Source organism: Cydia strobilella, chromosome 8, assembly GCF_947568885.1.
Source record: "Cydia strobilella chromosome 8, ilCydStro3.1, whole genome shotgun sequence".
NCBI lineage: Eukaryota > Metazoa > Arthropoda > Insecta > Lepidoptera > Tortricidae > Cydia > Cydia strobilella.
Genome location: NC_086048.1, coordinates 7,373,562 through 7,385,112, shown reverse-complemented (window position 1 = coordinate 7,385,112; position 11,551 = coordinate 7,373,562). Strand labels below are relative to the sequence as shown.

Sequence of the window (11,551 nt, the reverse complement as noted above, 5' to 3'; positions counted from 1 at the left end):
CATAGTTTTTGCTTTCCTCGTTACCAGATGGGTAAAAAGCCTACTAATGTTGGTCAAGCAAATCTTGTCAGTAGAAAAAAGCGCGAAATTCAAGTTTTCTATGGGACGACAACACGACAATGACGACATCCCTTCTTCGCGCCTACATTTTTTTAAATTTACCGCCTTTTTCTACTGACAAGATTTGCTTGACCAACTATACCTACCTACCTATTCACGCAAAAAGCCAAATTGACATAGTATAAAGAAAGAGGGCAGTAGGCTATCTCCGTCCCAATCCGCGATATAATTGCCTACCGTACTTGCCTGTCTCAGGGTTGTCACTGTTAGCTAAATATTAATTCAGTGCTTAGAAAATGGCAAGGGCCGGAAAGTTGTATTTTTTACTTGTGTTGTCTGGGTTCAGGGATTTTGAGGTCGGTTTTACCCATGAATCTAGTATAACTGGATCGGTCATGAGGGGTGGGGGGAAATGACCGAACGGGATAGTCTTATGTATTTTTCAGTAGGAGTAGCAGAGAAACCGCTGTTATTGTTTGTCCTTGTCACAGTCTCACTTTTTTATTTATTCCCCACCGTAAATTTAGTATGGTTTATGGTGGGCAACAAATCTAACCGACCAATCATATTGTCGCATTGCGTATGTTTTGTCCCTCACGGGCGCACGCGTATAGCTGATCTATGTAATGCTATAGGTCTATGGTTTTACCTAAACCTATCACGATGAAAGAAAGAGCGACAGGCGATACCTATGTGGTTGTGGGGCCAGCAGACGGGCGGCGCAGGGCGGTGATGAGCACGAGTAACCGTATAACATTTAAAACTTTCGCGGTTTGAACACATATTAAAACACATTTACAAACGGGTCTATCGCGAATTTATTTTGTTACCTTTATTTACCGACGTTTCGTCACAGGTTTCACTGGTCATGGTCGTAGTCACACAAGTCAGTTAGCCGCGACCATGACCAGTGAAACCTGTGTCGAAACGTCGGTAAATAAAGGTAACAAAATAAATTCGCGATAGACCCGTTTGTAAATGTGATTTAATACGAGTAACCGTAGTTTACTGATAGTACCTACTGTCAACCAATTCATTCGTTTAAAGCCCGGCCCTTGCCAAAGATAACACATCTCTGTATAACTAATTCAGTGATTCAATAAAGTTCAACAATGGTTTTCCTAACAATTACAGAAATGTATTATTTATAAATAAGGGGATAAAATAAACAGGCGGGGCGGTGTGGGCGCGACTGTCCGCGCTTCGTCGGATCTTCATGGGATTACCACTTTTATACATGGTTCGTTATCACATGACCCGAGTATAAAGGTACTTACCCGTGTATCAATGCAAGGATGAGCCAATGAAACGACGTATGAAACCTAACATCGTTCCTAACAATGATATTCGAAACGATTTTGTAAACACTAAACAGTGTTATTTATGTCCATTTGTGTCCATTCCATTAAACTCGTTACAGTCAACTCATAAGTAAAGAAAATATGCCAACCGATACCAACTTTCATTAATTACATTCTTAGATGCTTGGCTATTGCTCTGAAGCCCATTTGTATTGTAGCGCTCAAATAGAGGTATATGTTCAATGCCTCGAGAAACGACATAAAATATAGGGCCAACGAAATGCTGTAGGCCTGTAGGCACTTGCGAAGCTACGACGTAAAGCAAGGTTTAGACTAGCAAGAACTTGCATACAATTTACGGTACATTGCCGACTACTAAGGTAAACTGCATTCAAAAGTTTGATCAGATACCGCAATGTAACGTAAATTGCATGCAAGTTCTTGCTAGTCTAAACCTCGCTTAATAGTTGCAGTTACGGACTATTTAAACAATTCCACGGACCCCGGTCTAAAATTATTTTAGGAAAATAATAAAAACCCTTATTTATATTTTAAAATTTACTTTTATTGTAAGTTTTATTACACTTAGGTATCGTCAAGTTTACCACAAGATTTCCTGAGCTACTGCGGACCCCTGATAAACATGCTACGAACCCCTAATAAGGGGTCCGTGGACCCAACTTAAGGAACCCTGCGTAATAAGAAAGCTACCTAACTAAACACATCACATGCAAGTATATAATTTTATAAAATTAAGAATTACTATTCAAAACTCACCGGTTGGCAGTGCAGTTTATCTCAGATGCATTAGTTACACAATCGTGATGCAATTGTAACAAATCTTAACAAATTAAATTAAAGTAATAACGAGCGTAAGTTTCATTCCCGCATAAACCGCTACCGCTGTCAGCATGCTGTCAGTTATGTCAGTATTGTCAGTGTCAAGTGTCAACCAACTGTCAGGTCTGTCAATACCAGTGCCTTTTTTTTCTTCCATCCGGACAGGCGTACCAGTGCCTAACCAGTATCTTAAAATCGTAACAGACGGGCGTACAAGACCGCAACCTTGGTCCGGTCAGAGACCTGTTCGATCATGCGTACGTCCATTAAGGAAGCAACTATAACAGACTACCGCACCGCACCATTATCCCATAAGTGAGAGCGAGAAAGAGATCTCTTTCTTTCTTGCTCTCACTTATAGGTGCGGCGCACCAAGATCGCGGTGCGGGCGGTAGTCTGATACGAGCATTACGGCTTAGTGACAGCGAGATATAATTAGTCAAACCAAATTGGCAGTAAATAAGAACAAAAAAACTGTACTCATGCTTTTCTTTTGGGTGCTAGTACTAGTGTAAGACAGATATGATTTTCTCTGTCTATGTTTGAAATGAGACAGTCCTTTGACAAACTATAGATGTTTTGACCAGACCACGGTCGCGGTCCGGTACGCCCGTCTGTAAGTAGCTTAAAATGCCGTCGTGGTTCGGAAAACCATAGACAAATAATTTCCAAAGGGCAACTTTGTGTTCAGGAATATCATAAAGTGTCATTGCCACTGTCAATGTCAATAAAATGTGAAATCGTCATGACAACAATTTCGTCAACCTGTAAAAAATGTATAAAGTGAAAAGATAATAATTGAATAATTTATTAAAATGGTGCTTTTCAATGTTTGGTCAGTACTACAATGGTATTTGAGACCTCTCATTAAATGGTTTCTGAGGAAAACAACAAGACTATGCGAGTTACAAAGGATATGTTATGGCGATAAACCTGGCGCGGAGCGGTCATGCAATGTAGAAAGATCTCTGATGCTATCCCGCACTGAAGACGTAAAGCAAGTAGTTTCATATTTAGATACAGTAGTATATGAGCGACGGTTTGTTCCTTCTAACTTTCCCGAAATATTAAATCCATCTGTGGCTATCATTCTCAGAGCGAAAAAAATAAATCCAAAACTCCACGATTTGTTCATTGTATCATTTCGAAGATGCCTGGAACAAATTTGGAGTTACAGAATGTTAGTTCAAGAGGTAGAAGAAATGCGCAAGACTCCATATGACTGTAAAATCCCTGATCATGAAGAGAAACTATTGAAACTTTGGAGTTTATTAGTACCCAATGAAGATCTAGAGAGTAGAGTGACTAAGCAATGGCAGTACATAGGATTTCAGGTCAGTAGATACTGTGTATGTTTTGAATTGATTACAATATTCCTATTGTAAATATTCAATGAGCATGCATCTATCTGAACTAAATGCAATTTTGCAAGTGTTCATGTTTGGTTTTTTCCAGGGTGATGATCCCAAGACTGATTTCCGTGGCATGGGTTTGCTTGGATTGGAAAACTTGTTGTTTTTTGCTTCAGAGTATCCACAAGCTGCAAGCCATGTTCTGAGCCATTCACATCATCCGAAATATGGCTACACCTTTGCAATTGTGGGCATTAACCTAACTTCCATGGCATATTATTTAATGAAGGATGGTTCTGCTAAAACATATATGTTTAATGCTAAACAGTACTTACCCAATATGAATTTGTTCCACAGATTTTACTGCTACCTTTTCTATGAATTTGACAAAATGTGGATAGAATCAAAACCTGAAAATATGATGGAATTTTCAATAATATTCAAAAGGTTTGAAGATGCCGTCAGAACTGAGTTAGCTGATCCAGCCTCAGTATTTAGAATTAACATAGAAGTTGATACAATATAACAATAACCTGTTGCTAGTCTAATTTTTATACTAATTTTTTTTAAGGTTTTTTTAATCTCTATTTATTTTCACCCTTTTTATGTTTGAGCGTTGTAGTATTGCATGCAAGTTCTTGCCACATTGCCTTAATAAAGCAATTTATTTGATCTGTACAGTATTTACATATAACCGATGTTGCAAGATGCTGCAAATTATATGTATAGATATGTTCAGTGTTTTCTATTGAAAAAGGGTAAATTGCCACAATTTTATTGACTCCACTGTGATTCTACAAGACATTAACCATCTCAATTGTACATAAAAATATTGTGTTCAATCTTATTTATTACTGTGCACTGTTTTATAAACTACATTTTGTTTCACCCATACTGAATGTATAATTAATCCTCCATTTACATGTGTGTAGTGTTAAGTACATGTCTGGTTGTAGCACGTTTTTAGGTACACAACTAAAAATGTCTAACTAGTATGCATGGTTAGTATAGGTACATTAGAGGTGTTAGATACCTAGCAGTACATGGTAACCAGGGACCTTACTAGATTACTTGGGTGTGTTTTGTGAAGATGGGTTGTGTTTGTCAAGATTTGTTTTAAATGGTGTTCAAGTAACATCTGCTTTAATGTGTGTTTGTAATAAATTAAGGATGCAACAAGCTAAATAAATGCAACATACTATTTTATTCATTGTTTTATTTCTATTGTCCAGCCGTCCAGCAGTAAATAAGTTATTCTGAAATATTTATTAACTGTAAGATTAGTAATGATTCATACATAACATAGCATTGAAGCTAACATGAATTAAATTCACATTAGAATAAATAAAACTATTAAGTTTGTTTAACCCTTTATCAGGCTGAGAGTTCAATGAGAATTTAATTTCAATCTTACTCATTGAAAATTAGTGGCTTGGCCTTTTCTTGAAAAGTCTTTTAGAAATCGATTTTCGCTCATGTCATCTCAGATATGAGTGAATATGGTATTGGTATCAATGCACCCAGTTTGATGTCCTGAACACAAATATGATATGACAAGTACGAAAGTGGTGGGGGTAGTTGCTGTGACTTCATAAAGTCAGCAGTACAAAGATTGTAACCTTGTTCTTTAAAACATACCATGTGGGGTAACAAATGAAAGGGCTTTGTGAGTAGACCACAAATGTATGACATACTGTAACATTTTCACCACTTGGTCTAACAAATTATTAGAAAAATTTCAACAATTTCACATTCCACTGCTGACTTTGAACTGCTTCTAAAATGAAAATGACTGAATGGATTATTCCAAATTTTATACCAAATGACTGTGAATATCCTCTATAAAATAATTAACCACATATATCAAAAAATAAGAAAAGTAACCTAAAACCTGTTCCGCCGGCCTACTAAATACAACACATGTTGGAAGTGCCATATATGGGAAATAAATGCCTTCCCCTAGCCTGATAAAAGGTTGACAATCAATTAATTAAGGAATGGTCTCACTAACAAATTATTCCAAAGATACCTACCAATACCAAACTAAACTCTATTTCATTAAAAATATTTAGATTATACAAAAGTAGAAAAATATAATATAATGCAGCTTACTATCATGATAGATCATCTAGATTTTTACAATACATAATCTTAATTTAGGACGGAAACTTAAATCAAATCCAAAATGATCTGGTCTCACTAACAGTGATAGTAGACTGTATGGCAGGGTTGGCAGGCATCAGATGTATTGAATCTAGCTAGACTCTTCTGGATATGTATTTAAAGACAAAAAATTAGCACGAAGCTATCCCCTATTTGTCAGATAAAACTTAAAATAACGCAATTTGTTATATTGTCAATCTTGCACGAATCCACTTAGAATATATAAACAGACACGAATATTTGTACATACCAAATGTAAACACATACTTATATCATACAATACATAAATAATCACAATTTGACGCCACTGGCTGTATTTCAAATAAATGCTGAGTCAGTCTCTCTGGGTGGTTCTTAGCCAATGGTCCCTGGAAGCACCAGTAGAAGCCCGAAGAATTTATAAATAGAAAAATAAATCAACATTTTGACTTTCACGTTGTAAGCATTTACTTCCTAACCATTGACCATTTACTAGTCATTGGCAGAAAAAGGATGAGAACCACTGTTCAAAATCAAAACGTCCTATTTGCTCTTTTTCTCCTTTTTCGTCTCCTTCGCTGGTTTTGATCGGCCAGCTTTGACTAACGCAATAAGAGCCGTGATGGCTACGAGGCCGAAACCGGCTCCTCCGATCTGCCAAATCCAGGGGTACTTGGCCAGCAGCTCCAGTCCAAGGGCAACGCCAAATTTAATCATCTCAACACACCAGTCCACGAGTTCGTCACTGTCAAAATCAATCTTAAATTAGTTGGCATAAAGTATTATTTATCAAGCAGAAATGTCTGCAAACGATACCACATGTTAGAAAAAAAACTATCTCGGGCGAGACTCGAACTCACGACTCCGGGATATTAGCCCGCCGCTCTACCAACTGAGCTACCGAAACTTACACGTTGACAGCGAATTTTTACACAATATTTATATCCATATGCGACTTAGGGGTACGCGCCCCCCTAAACAAGACAGTGAGTTTTCCACATTTCCTTTATTTCTAGCATTAATTTGACCTAGTCTCAAACTATAGCTGGTATTTCTTAGGCAAGTTAGAAAATAGAAATCACATATTAGATACACAACTGAGGTGTTTATCTGGGCGACTACGAATAGTTCTGTTATTGGTTTTTTGCCACCTAGTGAAACACAAAATTGTTCACCACACCAAGGCGAGGAAAATACAAAAAATTTAAAAATTAATTTAAATTGGTTTTATAAATAAATTATTATGATTATGATTACATGTAAAATATCAAATAAAATCTAATTTAAATGAACATTATTAAATATTTACCATTCAAATTCATCGTTTAAAAGCCAAATCTACCAGCCAACATAAGGAAACAACTCGGAATTTGCATTCGATTACTTTGCCACACATGTGGATAAAAAGCAACTTTTTCATTAGGTAGGTTTTGAACAATCAAGAGAGCCTTTACCAGCTGGTGTGGTGAAAACGATATTATCCTCTTATTGGGAAGAATAAACAAAAGGAAGCGCTGGTGGCCTAGCGGTAAGAGCACTTTCAATCCAAAGGTTGCGGGTTCGAACCCCGGCTCGTACCAATGAGTTTTTCGGAACTTATGAACGAAGTATCATTTGATATTTACTAGCCTCATTTCGGTGAAGGAAAACATCGTGAGGAAACCGGACTAATCCTAATAAGGTCTAGTTTACCCTCTGGGTTGTAAGGTCAGATGGCAGTCGCTTTCGTAAAAACTAGTTCCTACGCCAACTCTCGGGATTAGTTGCCAAGCGGACCCCAGGCTCCCATGAGCCGTGGAAAAAGCCGGGACAACGCGAGGAAGATGATGATGGGAAGAAAAAACTCGCTCAATAGCCTCAACGCCTTGTCATAAAATTCAAGCCTAAATTAATTTAATTATTTAAATATACTTACAATGGTGATGAAACAAGAGGCACACTCTCAGCCTTTGCATTTTTGTACCAATCTTGAGCAAACGTGACGAACGATTTTACATCATTTTTAGGAATGTTGTACCTATAAACTTTACCAAGGCGGAAACTGAAACAAACACATCTTATTGTTAAATACTTCAAAGCAAGGAATTAGCTGCAGAAAGCATTTCTTCGATGACTTTCGTAAACTATGGTCATATCATTTAGGACAGAAAAAATCGTCATAAAGATAAGAACCAACGCTAGTAGGATAGTTGAGGAGTTATTGATTGTGGAACAGGTGTAATGACTGTTGAACTAGATGGCGCTATACCGCGCCTTTATTGGTAACTGAATAGGGGATATTACTGCCATGTTCTGCCACCAGAGTGCAGCTATACATACTGTACCTTTAACAGGTTTTTGACAAGTTTTCAGAGATAATAAAATGTGACATTGATGCATCAAGGCGGTTTGTTTGCAGAGGATCTACCGGGAAACCCGAACCCCAACTTTCGCTATCTGCCTCTATATCGCTCGAATATGCAAGAGTGACAGAGATGTTAGATAACGAAATTTCGATTTTCTTGTTTTGCGATAGACATTCAGATTGTGGTAGTGGCGCCCCCTGCGCAGTTTCGCGTAATATTCCCTATTGTCAAACGTCAATATTACAATAACCAGAGTTACCGCATAATGTACGAGGCCGTACAGCGCCATCTTCTGCTATCAAATTGGTAACACGAATATTTGTCCATCAGATGGCCTACCGCGAACACCGAAGTTCGCGAATTGCGGGCATCTTTCACTGTCACTCTAATTGCGCCTTTTTTATTATTATTATTATAGCCTCTTTGTTTCCATACTCTTTTCCATTATTTAGTTTTTTTTTTTTTTTTTTTTTTTCTTTTTTTTTTTTTTTTTTTAAATTTGGTTAAAATATGTTTTTATGCTGTTGTTGTTTCTGTTATTTTTTCTTCTTTCTTGGGGTATGGATCCCGTTTGGGTAAAGGCCTCCTCCCATTTCTTCCATAAATATCTATGTTTGGCATTGTACATCCAGTCTTTCCCGGCAACCTCTACTATGTCATCGGTCCACCGTTTGACAGGTCTTCCAGTTTTCCTCTTCGCTGGTAATGGTCCTTTCCATTTTGTTGTTAATGTTGTCCATCTGTTATCTATACACCTTGAGATGTGTCCTGCCCATTGCCACTTGAGCGCCTTAATTGGATTAAAAGAGAAAGATGCCCGCAATTTGCCAACTTCGGGTGTTCGCAGTAGGCCCTCAGTACTTACAATAAGAACGCTGGCAGCTTAGAGACCTGGAACCGCTTGCCAGTATTAAGGCCGGCTAGATTTGCGTCTATGCGCGCAACGTTAATTCGCCCGCGGAGAGTCGCGCCCACGCCTTCCCACACTGCGTGCAGTCGCTGGCATTCCACGCATGATGCACCGTAGCTGGGAATTATTTTTTTTAACAATTATTTTAGAATCGTTAGTCTTCATTTTAATAATATGTCAATATGTCCCAAAGCACTGGCATGTAACAGTGGTACATGCCAGTGGCCTTCAGACTTCAGAGTGATAAATAAAAAGTAAAGCAACAACAGAATTTCAAACTATGATTCTTAAGATACTACCTGCCAAATGCTTGCTGACAGATGGACAACACAGCTTGCCTTTAAGGTATGGACTAGAGATGGGCCGAATATTCGGTATTCGGCATATTTAACAATGTTCGTATTTGGCCGAATAGTTCGGTTCGAACTGCCGAATATTTACCGAATAAACAAATCCTTTTTTTAAGGGCGTCCACTAGCTGGCGCGGGTGCACTTCGCGGTCAAGCTTGAGACGGTTCCATATCTTTTATAAACATTCCCGGCCGGTCCAGAGGGGAAGGGCAAAGGAAGGGTGCGGAGTGCAGATTTCATACCTGTATGACCTAGTTTTCAGCGTTTTAGGCAGTTTTACCCCAACCGAATATTCGGTTCAGTACGATCTGAACTAAACATTCGTATTCGGCAAAGTCCATATTCGGCCCAACTCTAGTATGGAACCCAAAATAGCGATTTTGTGAGTTTTACTAGAGCTATGCTACTTAAATACCTAATAATGAACATTTTTTAAAGTAAACTTACAACATAATAAACCAGTCTCCGGTAGTTGCACCAGTAGCAGCTTGAGTTATGTGCTCAAAGATTTTATCATTGAGTTCTTTTACTACTGGTGATTGGTTCTTTTCCAAAAACCCGTAGATTTCATTTTCATCAGGCTCACCTGCAGAAACGAGATGTTTGATTTATGCATAATTGGTTTTTTTTTTTGCAATAAGGATAGAATGGAACTATTTTTATTTGTAAACAAAAATGAGACAAATTACATATTACAACAAAAACATAGAAGGAATAAAGTGCCACGAAATGGTCTCATGAGATAAGTTGTGATAGTGTCACAATGCTGATTTGATTCAAGTGAACATTAAACATAAAATAAACAGAATAAATAGTTGAAACAAAACCTAATTAGACTTGTCATGTGAAAGATAAATTTGGTAAGGAAGAGAGAAGGCTGACATTTAATCTAACTATTCTAACTACAGGGCCAGAGGAGACCTCGAACAAGATGGGAGGATGAACTCAAACTCACAGCGGGCCCAAACTGGAGAAGAGTGGCCCACGACAGACCTCAATGGAAAGAGCTAGAGGCCTTTTCCAAGCGGCACATTGAGCTACGGGACATACTCTAGCTCAGAATAAAAGGGCTAAATAGATAGATAGATTCTAACTACATCTATAGATATACAGCAAAAGTAGGTAATTTAATCAACTTATTACCACATTTTGTTCTGCCATTCATTGACTACAGTATGAATTAAAGGCGGAATACCTAATAAACCTTTGCAAAAGGTACCTCTTTTTTGTATTGTATGAATTAAATTTTAAATTGATTGCCTTAATCACTTAAAACAGCTATATATCATCTTCCTAGCATTGTCCTGGTTTCTAGCCACGGGTCATGGCAGCCTAGGGTCCACTTAGCAAAAGTTATTGGTGTTTAATCAGCCGCATTACTATACCTAGATACCTAGTTATATCACTGTTATATCACTTGTGACATTTTCAAACAAAAGGTACCACATTGTCGCTTGTTGATAAGGTTGATTTCTGATTGAAGCTATATGGAAATAGCGCCTTACTGACAAGCGACAATAAGTACCCTTTTGGTTGAAAATGGCACACTTTTATAAAACGCATATCAACCTGTATCTGCAGTGCATTTAAAAATAATTATTCGAAATATATAAGTGAAATATTTATATATTAAATTACAAACACTTTACCACTGTACAGTAAAGGTATCCCATGTCTAAAAAAGACAATTGCAGGTTCCTTGGTCGGGCTGTACAGCCTGGCTAGATGGCTATTCAAAGCCTTGACTGTATCTGCATTTAAATGCTTCTTAAAGTCTTCCTTTAGCCCTTCCAAATTGTTGTTCAACTTCGTACATACATCACAATCAGGTTTAGCTGAAATAAAAAAGTTTTTATTTCACTATAACTTTTACAAACTTTATTCAGGTACAATAATTGATACAATATTTACCAAATGCCGCCTAAGAGTATAATACAATAAGATCGCAAAAACAGAAGATTGTTCGTATTCGTTTATCGAGCTGGTATATTATCAATTAATTGCATTAAGGAAATATCTTTTAGGGAAACTAGAAGAACAAAAATACTTACTGAACAATACGATAAGTTTTTCTCTGTCCTTTATCAATTGAAGTAACTCGTCATCACTAACTGATTGCAATATTCCACTTTCTGCATTTATTATACTTAAGAATAAAACTAAAAAACTAAGCTTAAGTAGCATTTTTATAAATTTGTTAGAATTAAATACGTGAGAGGTTAGAAAATTGTCTGACTCGACTGACTTGAC

At 37.4% G+C, this 11,551-nt stretch overlaps 2 protein-coding genes and 1 non-coding gene across 3 annotated transcripts; 1 reads left to right on the top strand and 2 right to left on the bottom strand.

Moving 5' to 3' along the window:
• The first annotated feature begins 2,910 nt into the window (after nucleotides 1–2,910).
• Nucleotides 2,911–4,759, top strand: LOC134743550 (ELMO domain-containing protein 2). The gene is made up of 2 exons (XM_063677052.1): nucleotides 2,911–3,535; nucleotides 3,657–4,759. Exons 1-2 carry the CDS (start codon nucleotides 3,017–3,019, stop codon nucleotides 4,077–4,079), a joined length of 942 nt encoding a protein of 313 aa, XP_063533122.1. The 5' UTR covers nucleotides 2,911–3,016; the 3' UTR covers nucleotides 4,080–4,759.
• A 425-nt stretch (nucleotides 4,760–5,184) lies between these two features.
• On the bottom strand, nucleotides 5,185–11,551 carry LOC134743549 (thioredoxin domain-containing protein). The gene is made up of 6 exons (XM_063677051.1): nucleotides 11,353–11,551; nucleotides 10,951–11,136; nucleotides 9,749–9,887; nucleotides 8,906–9,067; nucleotides 7,611–7,736; nucleotides 5,185–6,440 (listed from the first exon to the last, which is right to left on the bottom strand). The coding sequence occupies exons 1-6, from the start codon at nucleotides 11,483–11,485 to the stop codon at nucleotides 6,239–6,241; spliced, it is 948 nt and encodes a 315-aa protein (XP_063533121.1). The 5' UTR covers nucleotides 11,486–11,551; the 3' UTR covers nucleotides 5,185–6,238.
• Trnai-aau (transfer RNA isoleucine (anticodon AAU)) lies at nucleotides 6,531–6,602 on the bottom strand. The gene has a single exon. It is a non-coding gene; the product is annotated as a tRNA-Ile (tRNA).